General features: G+C 52.9%; 1 protein-coding gene and 1 long non-coding RNA gene across 2 annotated transcripts in view; one reads left to right on the forward strand and one right to left on the reverse strand.

Annotated features, from left to right (window-relative positions):
• Positions 1-11,888, reverse strand: part of LOC130119600 (Na(+)/H(+) exchange regulatory cofactor NHE-RF2) — a 59,689-nt gene extending 47,801 nt beyond the window's left edge. The window contains exons 1-2 of the mRNA XM_056288149.1: positions 10,806-11,888; positions 7,750-8,061 (exon numbers count right to left, since the gene is read on the reverse strand). Coding sequence (XP_056144124.1) covers positions 7,750-8,061; positions 10,806-11,012 — 519 coding nt within the window. The 5' untranslated portion in view covers positions 11,013-11,888. The remainder of the gene's footprint in view (positions 1-7,749; positions 8,062-10,805) is intronic.
• LOC130119601 (uncharacterized) lies at positions 8,214-18,784 on the forward strand. The gene is made up of 3 exons (XR_008810857.1): positions 8,214-8,257; positions 15,083-15,341; positions 18,622-18,784. It is a non-coding gene; the product is annotated as an uncharacterized LOC130119601 (long non-coding RNA).
• The last annotated feature ends 674 nt before the right edge of the window (positions 18,785-19,458 follow it).

The raw sequence follows: 19,458 nt of genomic DNA on the forward strand, positions 1-19,458 counted from the left end.
GGAAAGCAGATGTGTGTTGGTTCCTGTTTTGGAGCGTTTCTTCATTCATCCTCCTACGGTCCCACGCTCAGCCCAGGTGCACGCCTTAGTCGTTAGAAGTCAGGCGATGGGCCCTTTAAATGAGCTGGAAGTGACGAAACTCCCAACTGACCGACTACCCAGTCCTCCTCCAAGGCATCTGGGCTCTCTCACGCTTAATAAATGCGAATTATTACCGGTGAGAAAATGTACATTGCGGCACGGTGGCGCAGTGGTTAGCGCGGTCGCCTCACGGCAAGAAGGTCCTGGGTTCGAGCCCCGGGGTAGTCCAACCTTGGGGGTCGTCCCGGGTCGTCCTCTGTGTGGAGTTGGACGCTCTCCCCGAGTCTGCGTGGGTTCCCTCCCACAGTCCAAAGACATGTAGGTCAGGCGAATCGGCCGTGCTAAGTTGTCCCTAGGGGTAAGTGTGACCATGTGATGGCCTGGCGGCCTGTCCAGGGTGTCGCTCCACCTGCCACCCAATGACTGCTGGGATAATGGATGGACACCTGGCTGGCAGCTCAATATTGTTGCAGAAAAAGAGCATAAAATCTACTTTCAGGTAAAAAACTGTGGAGAGTTTGAACTACCGTGTAATCCTCGACCCGTCTCTATGTGCACCACAAGAGGAAACTACCCCAGCTAGAAGCCCCTAGCTCAGTGTTTCTCAAACCCAGTCCTCAAGGACCCCCTATCCTGCATGTTTTCTTTGCAACCCTGAATAGGTATACCTGTTTGTAGTTATTCAAACCAATCAGCAATGAATTTTGTCAGATGTTGCACACCTTGCATAATTAAGTGCTGCGAGATGATTGGTCGAGTAAGTACAAGCAGGGCCACCTATGCAGGGTTACAATGAAAATCTGCAGGATAGGGGGTCCTTGAGGACTGGGTTGGGAAACGCTGCGCTAGGTGCTCTCAAGCTACACACGTCCCCCCACGGTCCCTCCTGGTCTGAAGTACTGACCTCTTCCAGGTCTTGCTAGTGAGCCAGAATGGCGGGCCTCGTGCCACAGCAACCGACAGAACGCTTCTGGTCGATCACCGCCTCCGCCGACCCGGGGAGGGCTGCAGACTACCACATGCCTCCTCCCGTACATGTGGAGTCGCCTGACAGTGAGGAGTTTCCACCAGGGGGATGTAGCGTGTGGGGGGGGATCACGCTACCCCCCCCCCCCCAGTTCCCCCCTGAACAGGCGCCCCAACTGACCAGAGGAGGCGGTAGTGCAGTGACCAGGACACATACCCACATCCGGCTTCCCACCTGCAGACACGGCAAATTGTGTCCTGCAGGGGACGCCCGACCAAGCTGGAGGTAACACGGGGATTAGAAACGGCGATCTCCATGTTGGTAGGCGATGGAATAGACCCACCACGCCCCCCGGACGCCCCCCCCCCCACCCGATGACATTTTGCTTGAAAACGAATAGCCGCAATTTATAAATGTAACGCCCAATTACATGGACAGGTCCATAAAGAATCGAAGAGGTCAAGGATCTGGGGTTCAGTCTTCATTGTGGCTACCAACGCCCACAACTGTGGCTACCAACGCCACACAACTGCATGCACCCTAACACACACACAGCCACCGACCTGGTGAGTCTGTGATCTCTGGTCTCCTTTAGACGGCGTTTCCCAACCCGGTCCTCAAGGACCCCCCCCTATCCTGCAGGTTTTCTTTGCAACCCTGAACAGGTGCCCGTTTGTGGTTATTCAACCAATCAGCCGCGAATGATGTGAGACGCTGCACACCTTGCGTGATGAAGTGCTGTGAGAGGGCTGGGCGAGTACCAGCAGGGCTACCTCTGCAGGGCTACAGTGAAAATCTGCAGGACGGGGGTCCTTGGGGACCGGGTGGGGAAACACCGCCTCAAGACTCCCAAACCGAGAGAAAAGTAAACATGCCTGGAATGCAGCGGAAAGACGAAGGGGGACGAGGGGGCGTAACAGTCAAGTCAGTTTCAGTTGTATCGCCCAATATCACTAACGACAGATGTGCGTCGGGGGGGCTTTACAGCAACACAACCCCCCTAAGGAACAACTCCCTAAACAAAACACTTGAACGGACAGAAAAAAATAGGAAGGAATACAAAGAAAAATATAACCTGGCGTCAGATAGTCAGACCCCCCCCACCACCACCACACCACCACCACACACACTCCATGGGGTGTTTATTAGGTCAGTTATGGCTGAAGACGGGCCTCCGTGTGCGTTTTTGTGTGTGAGCACACACACACACACACATACAGTGTTGTCCAGCTGACCGGTGTGAGGGTTTAAACCGTAAGAGGGAGGAGGCTTCTGCGAAGCGAGCGCTTTTTGGCCGGGACCGCACCTCCTCAGAGGGCCGTTCCAGGGGCGGGACCTGGGTTCAGGGACTCGGGATCCGGTTACGGTTACGGTTAGGGGCTCAGGAATGAATGTAGGTCAATGGAGGTAAAGATAAAAATGTGTGTGTGTGTGTGTGTGTGTGTGTGTGTGTGTGTGTGTGTGTGTGTGTGTGTGCGTGTGTGTGTGCACGCTCAAAAGGACCCACAGCATGTGGACTCTGCAAAAGCAAGGGCTGGAATGTGAGGTAACCCCTAAACCCCATTTCTCTGACATGTCCACCCAACTCCACTTCCTGTCGACCCGAGGACGGGAGAGAGACGGGGGGAGGGGGGGGGGAGGAGCAGAGGTGACGTGACATGTAATTCCAGCTCGTACTGTTTTGTGTTGCAATGCACAAACTTCTGCAAGCACCAGGAGGTCCGGTCGGGTCCAGCCGGGTCGATTTACTCGGACCCATCGCGAAGGGGGAGGGGGCTTCCTGTAACCCCCTCCAACCACCCCCCTATATGATCACCGACTGCTCCTCCAGTCATTATTGTGTCTCCTCCTGCCCTCTGAAAGTCTTCCCGATGTCTCCGTCCTGGTCTGCTCGGAGGTCACATATGAGACGACTTCTGAGCGGCACAGCGGGGGGGGGGGGGAGGGGGGGGATCAGCCCCAAATGCATGCGAGCGCGTGTTCCCGGCTTAAAAAGACCCGAGCTGGGAAATAAATAAATAAATAAATAAATAAATAAGATAGGGGGGGAGGGACGCGGTGTCGTCCACATAGGGACCACTCTTACCGAGCCCAGGCAAGACAGACAGGAAGTGAACGACAAAACAGCCCGTACGTTTACAGAAACCCCCCCCCCCCAACTACTGTGTTCAGTTAGGGGTTTTTTGGGAGGGGGGGGGGAGCCAGACAAGGAGGGGACACCAGAAATAAACAGTCTGGATTTTTAAACTTATTACTGAACTATCCACACAACCTTCACTGAATCAGCCGCTCCCTCTTTTTCATAGTTTCTGCCATGTATAACTGTATGACACCTTTCCCCCCCACCCTTTTTTCTCTCCAACTGTACTTCGCCAGTTACCCCACTCCTCCGTCGCTGCCCCCCCCCCCCCCGCTGATCCGGGGAGGGCTGCAGACCACCACAGGCCTCCTCCCATACATGTGGAGTCGCCAGCCGCTTCTTTTCACCTGACAGTGAGGAGTTTCACCGGGGGGACGTAGTGTGTGGGAGGATCACGCTATTCCCCCCACTTCCTCCCCCCTGAACAGGCGCCCCGACCCACCAGAGGAGGCGCTAGTGCAGCGACCAGGACACATACCCACATCCGGCTTCCCACCCGCAGACACGGCCATTTGTGTCTGCAGGGGACGTCGGACCAAGCCGGAGGTAACACGGGGATTCGAACCGGCGACCCCCGTGTTGGTAGGCAACGGGTTAGACGGCCATGCTACCCGGGACGCCCTGTATGACACCTTTCTAGACCAACACTCGGCAGTCTGGATCAGCTCTGACCTAAGTGAACCCGGGGCCTTTTCAGCGAGACGGACTCGTACGAGGAGACTCTCAGTAGACCCGACTTGCCAGCCCGGGGGACAGGTGAGGTGTAACACCACACATCACAGGCTTCTACACAACTTGGTGTAACGTGTTGCTGTCAACACAACACGTCCTCCTCACAGATCGGGGGGGGGGGGGGGGGAGTAGCGTGATCGTCCCCCTGGCGAAACTCCTCACCGTCAGGTGAAAAGAAGCGGCTGGCGACTCCTCACGTATGGGAGGAGGCGTGCGGTAGTCTGCAGCCCTCCCCGGATCAGCGGAGGGGGTGGAACGGCGACCGGGGCAGCTCGGAAGAGTGGGGTAATTGGGCAAAATTGGATTGGGGAGAAAGAGGGGGGGTGGTGGTGGTGGGGTTAATGTTCTGTAACAGTATGTAAAGTGATATCCCTGCTGCGTGTGTGTGATGAGGTGGCGTCTCTCAGGACTGGGCAGGAAACGGAGGCATCCAGCCCATAGCCTGGCCCCGGTGCAGAATCCCAGCTGGAATCGAGAAAGAAAGAGAACTAAACAAGTAAACCTGTGCTCCGAAAACTCTTGTACCGGGTCACATCTTTGATGGACGGGCCGGGCCAGGGGGGGGGGGTCACCCAACCCAACCCAACCCAAACTCTTGTACCGGGTCACATCTTTGATGGACGGACGGGCCAGGGGGGGGGGTCACCCAACCCAACCCAACCCAAACTCTTCCACGGCCTCATTTGACAGACGGGGAATATTTATAATTCTCCTGTTAAAACTTCCGATGAGTAACGGCTTTTATCCGTGTCCTCGTTACGTAGGGGGCTCAAGACGGCGTCGGCCCCGTCCTCCGTTCCCTCCCCCCAAAGATGGAGAGAAAGTAAGAGAGTCTAAGTCGGCCCGATAGCTCTTCAGGCTATCTCACCCCACTGACGGTTGGGATTCTGCACCACAGCTCACAAAGCCACTGGAGCAGAGCACACACACACACACACAGACACACACACACAGACACACACACAGACACACACAGACAGACACACACAGACACACACACACACACACGACTGGTGTTGTCCTTCTCCTGCAGAAACAGCCTGGGATGCCGGTCATGTATTGGCAAAGCGAGCCTAAGTGAAAACACATGTTGTGGAAATGCAAGAAACAGAACTGGGGAAGGACGGCGCTCACGAGAAACCCGACCCGATCAGTTCTTCGGGGTCCTGGAGTGACTGTGCTGGCGGATGCACGTCCTGTTTTCTAAGTCAACACGGAATCATCAAATAGTATACCCAACGACGTTTGGGTATTTATCGTCGTTCGCTGCACCCACACGCCGACCGACCGACTGCCGCGGTGGCGGCGGAGTCTGTGAAGGACCGCAGCACGGCCGGTTCTGATCACCCTGACGAACACGACTCGACTACGGTCCGTAAGAAAGACGGAATTTGACAGTCTCCGAGCTAGTTTTGGGAGACGCCAATATTTTGTTCCCAACGTCTACTCTCGGCCTCTGCGTGTTCCCCGTTTAGCCCGAGCAGAATCGCTCCATTGTCTGCAGCTGGGCTCGTGACCTCCGAGGGGTCACGCCCTCTGACCTCTCTCGGACCTCTGGACACTACACAGAGAATTTGGAAGCCGCTCAGCTCGCCCAGCGTCTTCCTTCAGGACACACACACACACACACTAAGAGGGCCTGAGGACAGGACGGCGAGCCGCCTCTAATCTTCTCATCTGATCTCAGGCTGGCAGACGGCGAGAGAAACGAGACCCGGTGAAATCATATCTCAGCCGAGAGGAATCCGCTCCAACAGTGACCCGACCGACACCGACAAGCCCAGTGTTAATCACTTTATTATTTTCTAACCCGTGAGTTCGATGTCAGGGGCAGCTAAACGGGTCGTGGGTCTGGCGCCCTGAAACGAGAGAACCCCGGTGCAACGTCCCCCCCCCCCCCCCCGTGATCCATATGAAGAGGGTCAGGGTCACGTACTCTTCCTCAGTTACCTCATACTAGTCACCTGTTTCACTGCCACGACTGTTGCTAGGCAACCCATGAGTCGTGTTTCTAGTGGACGCTGCGGTAACGGGCAAAGAGAGGATGAAGAGATTGAAGAGGAAGAGTCCCAACACCGACATCTCTGCCACGATCTGCGGGAACCGTGGCCTAATTCGCCCGTCCAGGAGGCGCCGGTCGTCCTGATGCTGCTGACCCACATTCTGCTTCCAGGTCCAGCAGAAAGAGGGCGCCGGGGAGCAGGTAGAGTGTCTTGTGAGGCCTTTACCCGTTCGATGTCCGGACAGGATTACAGGACGTGTCCCAGGATATGCGTGTGTATGTGTGTTAAAAGGAGGTTAGTCCAAATGTGCATTAGTTTCCCCCCTTTTCTCCCCAATTGTGCCCGGCCAATTAACCTATTTTTCAAGCTGTCCCGGTCTCTGCTCCACCCATACATGTGGAGTCGCCAGCCGCTTCTTTTCACCTGACAGTGAGGAGTTTCACCAGGGGGACGTAGCACGTGGAAGGATCACGCTACTCCCCCCCAGCCCCCAGCCCCCCCCCCCCGAACAGGCGCAGCGACCAGGACACACACCCACAACCGGCTTCCCACCCGCGGACACGGCCAATTGTGTCTGTAGAGACGCCCGACCAAGCCGGAGGTGACACGGGGATTCGAACCGGCGATCCCTGTGTTGGTAGGCAACGGAATAGACCGCTACGCTACCCGGACGCCCCTACTCATTATTCTGAACATCAACTAAGCCTTCCTGTCTTATTTACCCGGATGAAGGAAAGACCCGGGAAGCGTCTTTAGTTCACTGGCCCGGTTTGTTTTCTACATCAGCTGCTCCCATCAGACGGGGCGGCGCTGACGGATACGTGCACGAGTCCAAGTGTGAGCTACCTAGTGAGCGGTGAAGGAAAGTGAAACTCAGGGTAAGGATAAGGTTAGGATGGTGGCTTGTACCAGTGGTGCCCAGCCCCGCTCCTGGAGAGCTACCCTGCTGCCGGTTTTCACTCCAACCCGGACTTAAACCAGCTGATTCAGGTAATCAAGGTCTGGGTCAGCAGGTAGTCAGTAGACTCAGGGGTGTTAAATTACAGGTTGGAGTGAAAAACCGGCAGGATGGTATCCCACCAGGAGCGGGACTGGGCACCACTGGCTTTTATAAACTAATGATTCGTGCAATCGATCGAAAAGAACATGCTCACACAAAGCCTTCGGTGTCTGAACGTCGGTTTATGAGCGGACTTCCCTCGCCATCGAGGACTTCATGAAAACTTTTTTTGACCAATCCGAGAAGCCCTCTAGATCCCTGGCATAGGCGCGCCGACGTCACACGGGCGCAGCACGAGAAAGCTACACAGCGAGTAAGACTTGAGACGCTGGGCCTGCAGGCCATCATCCAGGTTCCTTTCCCCCTCACCGGTTTCCCTTCTCTAAAGGACGCCGTTGGTCTAAACCGTACTCGCCGTCTTCCGAGCTACTCCCCGCCGTGTCGTCTGCGGATGCAGCTTACGTGCTTTGCCGCTTCTGTACTAAACGGCGACAGCGGCGGCGTTTTGCCAGCACCGAGCCTCATGGGGCGTCACGCACACCTGGTTTCGCCAGCTGCATGGCAGCCTCACAGGGACGCCAGCACAGCGACTCAAACACGCTCACAGCCGTTTCAGAAACGGTCAAACATGCCTGCAACGTTTCTTCCGCCAGTCCCAAAACTTACAACAGCCTTTATCATAACCTCCGTGGCCGTACTGCGACCCGGCATGCCCGCAGCATGATGAAAGAGCTAACTTGGGAGTAAAATAAATCACCTTGTGTACGTAGCACAGGTCAACACCGAGTAACACAGCGGTGGGCAGATGAGTCGAGGGTTGGCCTACCTTTTTGGCTGCCCTCGAGGGGGATCTCCGGGTGGGTTTGGGCACCTGGCCGGTCAGTGTGACCGGCTGCTTGGACACAGAGCCGTTCTCTCTCTTCTTGCCGGGGGTGGACGGGGCGGAAGACGGGGAAGGGGACGGAGAGGCCATGGGAGTGGAGGCTAGGGAGGAGGAGGAGGGCGGAGGAGGCCCGGTCACATGCACGGCCATCTCCTCTGTGGCTGTGAGTCGCAAGCTGCGCAGCAACTCATCTGTCTGGCGGTCCACCACCAGCAGCCTGGTCTCTTGGTCCACAGCCTTGATCCGCTGCACCACCTGAGGGAGGGGGGGGGGGACAGAGAGAGAGAGTGAACAAAAAAGTACGGAGCGAAGAGGAGGAGGCGGGAAAGATTTAGCGATGAAAGCGTGAGGGGAAGAGGAGGAAAAAGTAGCAGGAGATATGGAGAAAGAATGTGATGGAGATGGGGGAAAGGTTGTGTGCTGAGGCAGGGTCTGGGGCCCAGCTATGGAAGTAAGTACAACACAAAATGTCTGGCGTGTCATCAGTAAGACTAGCATTTCTAGACCAGGAGTGGAAACTTAATTTTCCATTTCTTGTCTAAACATTGGCTCGGGTCTACAGACCACAAACCCCACAGCGACTCTGCATGACAAAGATAAAAATATGCAAAACTGACTTGGGCTCTATCCGAGAAGTGTCATTTCTAAACAAAGAGGGAAAAAAAAAAGCATCCCGTCCATCGATAATTCTACAGCAAATGCTCAGATCTCCGGAAGCATCTTCTCCGTGTTACAGAACCTGCAGCCTGCATCTGGAGTACCCACGTATCCCTGCCACCACACAAAATGGTGCTTACAAGCGTCCTAATCCTCAACGGTCTGCAGATGAGCTGAGGTTGATGGAGACCTGCCCAGATGTTTATGTCTAATCCACTGGACGCCGCGTTGTGCCTGGTGAGTTTGGGGTAACGACACGGGACGATAATCCCAAACTAGACTAAAATGCAGCCCATACGAGCAGTCCGAGTAGGAGTTCGTCAGATTTCAGGAGTCCTGTTGCACCGTGCACTTCTATGATGCACTCCGCCTATAGACGACACTGGGAGCAGCTGTGCAGGGATACTGAACCCTGTCCACCTCTGCGCCTGCCCCGATGCCTGATGGGTATTTACCAGAATTAAACACGACTGCTGCTCTGGAAGTCACTCCTGTGCCATTTGCTACGACGAGGTGACGAAGAAACAAACCCGGTGGTCTGAAACACCGAGCCGGATGAGTGGGGTGGGTGCTGAGAAAAGGATCACGCGGGACGGGAAACCACAGTTTGATGGTTCGCTCCACCCATGGCGTCTATGATGGGATCAGTCACGATACATCCATCCAGTACCCGAACCGCTTATCCTGCTCTCAGGGTCACGGGGATGCTGGAGCCTATCCCAGCAGTCCCTGGGCGGCAGGCGGGGAGACCCCCTGGACAGGCCGCCAGGCCATCACACACTCATACCAAGGGACAGTATGGCCGAGTCACCTGACCTACATGTCTTTGGACTGTGGGAGGAAACCGGAGCACCCGGGGGAAACCCACACAGACACGGGGAGAACATGCAAACTCCACACAGAGGACGAGCCGGGACGACCTTCAGGGTTGGACTAACCCGGGGCTCGAACCCAGGACCTTCTTGCTGTGAGGTGACCACGCTAACCACCGCTCCACCGTGCTGCCCTTGTCATGATACAGCCACAGACACACACACACACACACACACACACACACACACACACACACACACACACACACACACACACACACACACACACACACACACACACAGGGCAGTGTCAACTGGAATTAGAGCCCAGCATATTCTTGATGGGGAGGTGGTATTGTGGTGTTTGCCATCAGCCTGCACTGCTGTCTGTCTATTTACACTCAGGCAAAAAACAGACAAAAAAAGAAAAAGTGACCACAGACGGCGACCGTCCGTTTGCAGCATTCACCGCCTGCTCGCTGAGGTGGGTCAGGATGAAACACCAGAAACAGGATACACCGCAGCAACGCGAGCCTTGCGACTTTCCGCGCAACTCGCAGCCAAAACGGTGCAGCGGTCAGCGCTGTGGCCTCACAGCAAGAAGGTGCCGGGTTCGAACCCCGGGGTTGTCCAACCTTGGGGTGGGGTGGGGTGGTCATCCCAGGTCCTCTCTGTGTGGAGTTTGCATGTTCTCCCCGTGTCTGCGGTGGGTTTTCTCCGGGTGTTTCCCCCAACGTCAAAAAGACATGCATGTTAGGGCCAGTGGCGGCTAGTGCTAAAAAATTTTTTGGGGGGGGCGCAGCACACCTGGCGCAGCACACCTGACAGCTGCTGTAACGTCCACACAGTCACGGAGTTGTTAAGAAGGACCATGTAGCCTATAGACTTTATCAGGGTTTGGTAGACGGTGGATGATTGACAGTCGAGACGAGGCGTGGTGGTGGGTGTGAACATGATTGACAGCCACGAGAATCGTCCAACCACATTAGATCAAAAAACATTAAAACAGTACCAATTCACTGCCAATAGAAGTGGGAGTGTCTGGGGCGACACAGAACTGCGCCCCCTGGAAAATGGGAAGAAACCAATCAGACAGCAGCCTCGGGTCACCTGCTCGCCACAAGTTCGAGGGCTTACATAAGGTATGGTTTGGCCGGCGCCCCTCACCCAGGACGTATACGTATTCAGACAGGAATCACCCAAATACCATTTGGACCTGTATTTAATGGCTGCTGGCAGGCTGAAAACACTGTTGTTTCCTCATTATTTGCATCATACAACTAAGTGATATTGAACATGTTTAAGTAGGTTTCCCTCTCTTGATGTTGAAGGGGGCGGCGCCCCAGCGCCCCGTACCGGCCAGCCTGTCCACTCCCGTCTGCCCTGACCGAGGCCCCGGGCGCTGCAGGGCGGCTGCCCGCTGCTCCGCAGCCGGGATGACTCACATGCGGAGGAAGAGTTTCCCCACGGGGATCAACCCCCCCCTCCCCACCCCCCAAACAGCCGTGCAACGAGACGCGGTGTACTCACTTGGTGGTGCGTCTCCTTCTCCACGTTGTCCCCGTTCACCTCCACCACACGGTCCCCCGCCCGCAGACCGGACGCCTCCGCCGGCGACGCGGACTCCACTTTGCGAATGTACTGGCCGCTCTTCCCCTTCTCGCCGTGCAAGTGAAACCCGTACCCGTTGTCCCCTTTCGTCATGAGACAAAGCCTCGGTTTCAAGTCGCTGGCCATCTCACCCCCCCCACCCCACCCCCGCCCCGGCGGTCCGGAACTTTCCGCGGCTGTCTCAGCAGCGAGACCCTGTTCAGACTTGGTGTTAAAATGCGCTTTTTGGGGCGATTGGATCACAAGTGGACCCCGAGACACAGCGCCGTTTACAGCCGTGCCTGTTATGCGTCCCCAAATGCGTCCTGCTGACCACAGATTTCGTTACTCCGAAGAAGAAGAAGAAGAAGTAGAAGAAGAATTCCTCTTACGTCCTTGTCGGGGACGCATCAGGACGCATCAGCGTTTACGCTACCAAAGAGACGTGGGTCCAACGCGTCCCGGACCACCTCGGCAAGTGGTGTGAGTAACCGGTTCACAGAGGGTTTTGGTGGCGGTTTACGCCCGTAGTATTTAGCGCCGTCCACTTGTGATCCGATCGCAGGAGACGCATTTGTAAAGCGGGTGTAAACGGGGCGTCTCTGCCGCCGCTGCTGCGGCTGCTGCTGCAGAACCGGCCCGGCGCGGAGAAAGGCAGATACTATTCAGACTCAAACCTCCACACAACGGAAACCGCGACGGCTCGACGCGTCCAGCATGCCCCATAATACCACACACACACACACACACACACACACACACACACACACACACACACACACACACACACACACAACAACAACCCCAAAACAACACGACGGATACGCTTAACGAGGTCCACCTGCAGCCGCGGAGCAACCAAAACAAACCAAAACACCCAAATAACCCAGAGAAGAAGAAGAAGAAGAAGAAGAAGGAAGCGAAGAAGTCCCGCAGCTACGTGCGCCGCCGCCGCCGGGGTGCGAGCCGGAGCGCGCCGCTGTGGCGTGTGGCGTCCCCCCCGCGTAGACCGGCGAACTTGTAAAAGCCTCTCGCGAGCCTCCGGAAAAAAACCCCCAAAACCCGCGACAGACGCCGGACCCCCCCACTTGACCCTTGTCCCAAAAGCCCACCGAGAAATACGCATCAGTCAAGCGCCTGTGCAGGGCTGGAGAACCTCTTTGCGCAATAGCGCCACCCACTCCCACCCACCACCCCCCTCTACCCCCACCCACCCCCCACATACATGCACCGTTTTTTTTTCCTCCAAAAAACTTTTATTTACGACCAACAGGTATACAGTAGTCATGGCGGGTGGGGGTGGGGGGGGTACAGACAAGGGGCGCCGGTTTTACCTCCTCTCGGGGCTCACATAAAAAGTCCCCTCTTTGAAATATGAAAAGGCTTGATGCCGTGCTGCTGGACTTCACCGACAGACCGGGGAGGGCAGGTTCGGAGTCGCACCCTTTGCATCGGTGGATGTGGACTTCACCAAGCGTGTGTGAAGTCTTGTCTTGCACATCCACCCACAACACCTCTGAGCGGGCACGGGGAGGAAACGGATGAACTACGGCTCCTCCACCTGAGACGCTAGACCACAAGCCCGTCTCCCCCACACTCCCTCAGCACCTGAGACCTCGAAGGGTCACATACACCGCTTAGCATGGTTAGTTAGCATAGCATGGCTAGTTAGCTTAGCATGGTTAGTTAGCATAGCATGGTTAGTAAGCGTGGTTAGTTAGGTTCGAGTTGGCGTTGGGTACTTGGAGGATGAGAGAAGCACGTCGCCGCCGGTTACGGTGGCTTAAAACGATGCAACAGCGCCGCTTCGTGGTGAAAAACAACAACAGCAGCAAACCCTCAGGTCTGTGGAAAACGACCTCCTTGCTGGTGATGGTGGAAGTTGCTCGGTCCGTGCTGTTGGGCCGTTTGTTTAACGCGTTTCCATCAGAGCTACGCATGCGCACTGGGATGAGTCGGTAACTTGGAAATGTGAGAGCTTGGTCTCTGCAGGAAAACAAAGCATTCCCAAAACGCTGCTTGGCCTTCACGTGGCGCCCGACTGAGTAGACCCCCTTCTAAAAAAACAAGAAAAGAAAAAAAAATCCAGATCCATATTTCATAATAATTATAATAATGATACATCAGTCTTAGTCCAGCCACCCATCCACCCATCCATTATCCGAACCGCTTATCCTGCTCTCAGGGTGGCGGGGATGCTGGAGCCTATCCCAGCAGCCACTGAGATGCTGGAGCCTATCCCTGCAGCCACTGGGATGCTGGAGCCTATCCCTGCAGCCACTGGGATGCTGGAGCCTATCCCAGCAGCCACTGGGATGCTGGAGCCTATCCCTGCAACCACTGAGATGCTGGAGTCTATCCCAGCAGCCACTGAGATGCTGGAGCCTATCCCAGCAGCCGCTGGGATGCTGGAGCCTATCCCAGCAGCCACTGGGATGCTGGAGCCTATCCCAGCAGCCACTGGGCGGCAGGGGGGAGACACCCTGGACAGACCTCCAGGCCGTCTTATATAGTGCTTTTCTAAATACTCAAAGATGCTTTACATCAGAGGCCCAATCAAAACAACGCCATTAATAAAGATGAAAAAATGTACTAAAATAGGGAGTTAAAAACATAGGGAGGGAGGGAGGGAGGGAGGGGAAGGAGGTTAGCTGGGAAAGGCTGCTGAGGGCATTTTTGGATGCAGACAGTCGGCCGGGGGGGGGGGCAGCTTTGATGCGGTTTGGGAGAGTTTCCACAGCAACTGAACAGGCCCCGTCACCCCGCGCCCGGCACTTGGTCCTGGTGACCTGCAGGAGGCTGGCATTAGCGGACCTGAGGCAACAGGATGGGGGGTGTTGGGGGTGTTGGGAGCCTTGTGGAGGTCATGGAGGACAGGAGTGATGTGAGCTCCTGAGCGGGTGCTGGTGCGCAGATGGGTGGCCAAGTTTTGTACTTTTTTGTTTAGTTTTTTTACACGGTGGCGCTGGTGGCGTGGCTCGGGTCCTGGCCTGTTCCGGTGGCATCTGGACACTGCTTGGCATCCTGCGCATCATATTCTTCATTGATTCTACAAGTCCATCATAATTCTGTTCATCCTCTTTCAGTGTTGTATTGTTGTGTAAGTTGTGTAAACACATCATCATGGCACGCTGTGCGTCTTGGGAGAGAGCGCCTCCTCTGGTGCTCCCCTTGAGGTTTCTCCCTGTTAAAGGTTTTTTTTTAGAGAGTTGTTCCTTATCCGGACCTCGGCCTCTCTGGGAGAGCGACTGGAGGGAGGTTACTTCCGAGAAAGGCCGACATGACGTCACGCCTTGAGTTCATCTGATGCCTTGTGACAAAGTCTGAGGCTTTGTGGAAGAAGAGGTGGTGGTCTGATGAGACTAAGGTGAAGCTCCTTGTATGGACTCGGACAGCTGTCAGTAGAACCTGGATGTTAATTAGCATATCGTGTATACTATCTCCTGCTGACGAAACAGGTTCCCTCAGGAGTTGCTTGTATTTGGTTACATCCATCTTGTCCCTGGTGGCAACATCATTCCTAGCACTTCCTGCTGAAAAGCAACCGGATATGATGCTGTTGACATCCCCATGCTTGATAGAAGGGCGGCGTTACCTGGATGTCGGGCAGTGTTTGGTTTGTGGCAAACTTTACTTTCAGGCCAAATATAAAGGAGGCAGACTGCCATCCATCGAATTTGAACACTAATACAGCATATCTGATTGGCTTCAGTGGTCCATCTCATTAATTTTTCGATCAGGAATTTTTAGTTGGGGGGGCGGCACGGTGGCACAGTGGTTAGCGCGGTCACCTCACAGCAAGAAGGTCCTGGGTTCGAGCCCCGGGGCAGTCCAACCTTGGGGGTCGTCCTCTGTGTGGAGTCTGCATGTTCTCCCCGTGTCTGCGTGGGTTTCCTCCCATAGTCCAAAGACATGTAGGTCAGGTGAATCAGCCGCACTAAACTGGCCCTAGGTGTGTGTGTGTGTGTGTGTGTGGGCCCTGTGTGATGGTCTGGCAGCCTGTCCAGGGTGTCTCCCCGCCTGCCCCCCAGTGACTGCTGGGATAGGCTCCAGCATCCCTGAGAGCAGGATAATGGATGGATGGATGGAATTTTTAGTTTGGAATTTCTCGAGGTGAATTTAGCTGTTGAAATTTCATAATTTGTAATTACAAGTTTTTAAAAAAAAGATCAGATTTAAAGAATCCTAATCTTCAAATATATGTCTCTCAAATTCAGTTTGCAGAAATCCAGACTGTGAGTGAACGGGGTCAAAGGTGGCGCCTCCGGTCTTCCCGGGAAAAGTAGAAGCGTCCGGAACAGTCGAGCTCGCTGGTGTTCCGTTGTCATGCAGTTTGTGGCGGCCATACAGGGTCCAATCTGCTGTAAGCGGGAGACGTCGTAGCGGATCCAGCGTGCCGCACCAGGGAGCCGGACCATGCAGCTGCAGCATCAGTCACCAGGAAGAGCTGCAGTGCTCAGCATCAGTCACCACCAGGTAGGGTAACAAGACAGCAGGTGGCAGTGTTGGGATACGTCTGGTCCAAAAGCAGATTTCCTCCATGCAGACTGGCCCATTCTGAGGGTCCTCCATGACAGTCAGTCAGATGTCAGCTCACCGACGCGACTCCCTGCTTTGATTAGTGACCGCATAGGAATTACTCAAGTCAATCTGAATTCACCAACAGGTCAACGTACTTTCTTTGTTGTTTGTTTTCGTTCTGGGGGACCCTGTCACGGAGGCTACCCCCACGTATGAGGTGCTCACATCTGAAACCACTCTCAGAAAAGAGTCATCTACATAAATGATTGGAAAAAAAAACTTCTGCGGGAAGCAGTTTCATTTTCAGCATTTTGTTTTTATTTCCCCCCCCCCTCCCCACCCCGTTTTTCTCCCCAACGGTATCCGGCCCATTGGACTTCTGACCTCTGGGATATGGTTTTATGGTTTGGCTCTGAGCCACAAATGTGACGGCAGCGCTGGTTTCCCTTTGCAGAGCGGATCATATCACTCCAGTCCTGAGGTCACCCGGCTCCCTGTCCGTCAAAGAGTTGATTTTAAAACTCTGCTCTTGGTTATAAAGCACTGAATGGTTTAGGGCCAGAATACACTTCTGATCTACTGCTACAGCAGTAGATCATTGTGAAATTACACAGGGTGATTGTTTCATCCACGAGCAGGCTATACACCGTTTAGCTCCCAAAAAGCAGATGTTGAGTAGGGATCTTACATTTTTAGAGGTCACAAAACCATCTGGGTAAATATTCAATATACATAATTTAGGATTAAGAAGCACCTCTTTACATAGGATCTGACTGGACAGATCCAGCACCTACTTCCAAAAACAGATTGTCTGGGGGCGTCCCCACGTGCAATTGAACAGAGATCCTTTGTGGTGATTACATTTAATACAAGCGTCGGGAATATTAGGATTAAAGTGATGCAACCTTGTTGGGGTAACGTGCTGTCTGCTTATCCATTTGTACTGCAGTCATTTAGAATATGTGTTTGCAGTTTGGGTTTGAACTAAAGAGCGTGCTCCTGACCATTCTCCCTCCATTAAATTCTCTTGCAAATCTGTTCTCCACGCTTGTAATATATTGTGGGAAGACTCTTTGCTCTTACTTACAAACAGATTGCATAACAAGGACACGTGTCCCATAGAATTTAAAGATTTCAGAATAAGACCTTCTGGGGTGGATAGAGGGGGAAGTCTCAAACTATTACACTGTTTGGCCAATATAAAACTTCGCAATTGACGATATTTAAAAAGGTGCTTTGATGGAATTCCATATTTGACCTTAACTTCTTCAAATGACATGAAATTATTGCCATTATAGAGGTGAGATACCTTAGCTATACCCTGAGCTGCCCAAGCCTTAAATCCTGGGTCTGCTCTTCCTGGCCAGGAATCCTCGTTACCAAAGATTGGAGTAAACTGAGATAATTGAGGGGTCTCTCCCAAATACGTATAAGGGCACTATGCCAAATCGTTACTGTATTTTTAAGAAAAGGGTTTTTAGTCTGTGTGATTAGCTTACCCTTATCTGTTGGGTACAAATATAAGTTTAAAGGAATATCCATTAAACGGGATTCTATTGAGCTCCAAGTTGGGGGGTGGGGGTGGTCCTTCACAAAGTAAAACATTCCTGCTCTAATTTGAGCTGCCCAATAGTACCATACAAGATTTGGTCATTGTAACCACCTCTATCATACGGTAACTATAACGGGGAAAGCCTGAGCCTAGGACACTTGTTCCAGATGAAGTTTGAAAAAACTTTTTTTAATGAATGAAATAGAGAAGGTGGGGGAGAAAGTGGAATAGATTGACAAAGATACAGAAACTTGGGTAAAATTGACATTTTTAAAATGTTGATGCGTCCATTCATAGACATGGATGGGCAATTTTGTCCATTTATTTATAAGCTGAATAACCTTATTTGTGAGAGGGTTGTAATTGGTTGGGATAATTTTATCAGTAGTGGGGGAGATCTCAACACCCAAATAGGTGGGACCACTTACTGAGACCACTTACTGAGACCATAAAAGGCATATGAGTCGGAGGGTTACGCCTCATTTTCAGTCATAAATATTTCAGATATGGTGTTATTTATTTTGTAGCCTGCAAAGTCACAGAAAGAGCTCATCAGGTCAAATAAATTAGGTAAATTCTGTTTCAGGTTGGAGCAGAACAAAATTATATCATCTCCATACAGGGCTATACGATGTTCTGTATCGCCTATCTTTATTCCCATCATGTTGGTATTTTTGCGAATTGCCATGACAAGTGGCTCGATGGCCAGGATGAACAACAAGGGAGAAAGGGGACAACCCTGTCTTGTTCCCCGATGAAGTTTAAAGGGTGCCGACGAAGGCCCATTAGTTAAAATTACAGCCTGTGGGTTATTGTAAAGGAGCCCGATCCAACTAAGAAATTTCCCCCTAGGACGTCAAAGAAATACTGCCATGAAACATCATGAATACACACCAGCCTAATGTCAGCTCGTAGAGAAAAACACTCATAGATGACTACCACGAAATGCTTAGCTGAACGGGAAGTTCATATTCCGAACTTTACATGCCCTTTGGGAGATAAAGCAGGCCTCTTAAACTGTAGCTTTCATTGTGCCCGGTGCTAAGAGCGAGCTTTTATTTTCATATCTATAGGCTCCAGCATCCCCGCGACCCCGAGAGCAGGGTAAGCGGCTTGGATAATGGATAGATGGATGGATCTGTAACTTCATGATGGTGGCTAGTTGTCGCTATCTCATTTGCCTTTTTAGTTAATGAAATTCTGCAAATGTTTGCATTTAACTGTGTAACCTAAGACTGGTGGGCCTAGGACAGATAAACAGCAGAATTTGATAAAATTGGGGAAAGACATTGTCCCAGGCTTTCTACTGCGTATTCTTAAATTCACTGAAGTAGGGAGCATATGTGTTTTTATCAGATTGGAAAATGCAGCCAGTATATATAAAACTCTCACACAAGACAAAACATAAAAACACCAAGGCAGAACTGACACATCGCTGATGGACAACATTATTGCTGCGTCACGAGCTTAAATGGCGTCTCTCCCTGTCCTCTTGTGCTGCCGTGTTTGGAGTGAAACGAGTTACTGTGATGACGGGATAATTAAAAAAAAAGTGGACTTAACAATTTGATTGATTTGATTAATAATAATTTCATATGTGTGTGTGTGTGTGTGTGTGTGTGTGTGTGTGTGTGTGTGTGTGTGTGTGTGTGTGTGTGTGGGCCCTGTGTGATGGCCTGGCAGCCTGTCCAGGGTGTCTCCCCGCCTGCCGCCCAATGACTGCTGGGATAGGCTCCAGCATCCCCGCGACCCTGACAGAAGGATAAGTGGTTTGGATGATGGATGGATGGAAATAAACTACATCATTTAGTACAAAGTCTCCAAAATCTACTTAAGTACAATGAATGAAGGGCTTGTCACTCGTTACCACCCATTACGGGAACCAAAATCCATGGGTGATGTTGGATGGATGTAGTAGGATAAGGTCGTGGATGAGAATTCATAAAGGGCCTATGAAATGTGTCATCTGTTGGTGGTTTCTGTTAACAGGATTTTGTAAATCTTCCAGAAACAAATGATAGCTGAAGAGAGGCCGCTGTAAGGAGATGTCGATGGAGTCGCCGTGTCTACTGTATGGGAGTTCAGGATTGAGGGGAGCCGGCTGTCTTTCAGACGGACTAAGACCAAGAGCACTGTGTTAGTCCTGCAGCGCCTCAACCCCGAGTCGTCATCTTATTCTGACTTGTGAGGGGAATGAAGCTGAAAAGAATGGGACTGTTTGGTTCCTACTCGCTACCGTTAGAGCAGTTACAACCTATTCTGTCACCATACCACTACCCTGGCTCTGCCCAATGACGGGGGCTTGGCTAGTACTTGGATGGGAGACCTCCGACCGAGTTGCTGCTGGAAGTGGTGTTGGTGGGCCAGTAGGGGGCAGTCTTCCCTCTGGTCCTAATAAAAAAAATGTTTTAAAAAAAATCCAATTACCCAGTGCAGTGACGGGGACACTGTGCTGCAGCAGACGCCGTCCTTCAGGCAAGGCGTTAAAATGGAGGCCCTGACTCACTGTGGTCATTAAAG

This window comes from Lampris incognitus, chromosome 10 (assembly GCF_029633865.1).
Source record: "Lampris incognitus isolate fLamInc1 chromosome 10, fLamInc1.hap2, whole genome shotgun sequence".
In the NCBI taxonomy this organism is placed as follows: Eukaryota; Metazoa; Chordata; class Actinopteri; order Lampriformes; family Lampridae; genus Lampris; species Lampris incognitus.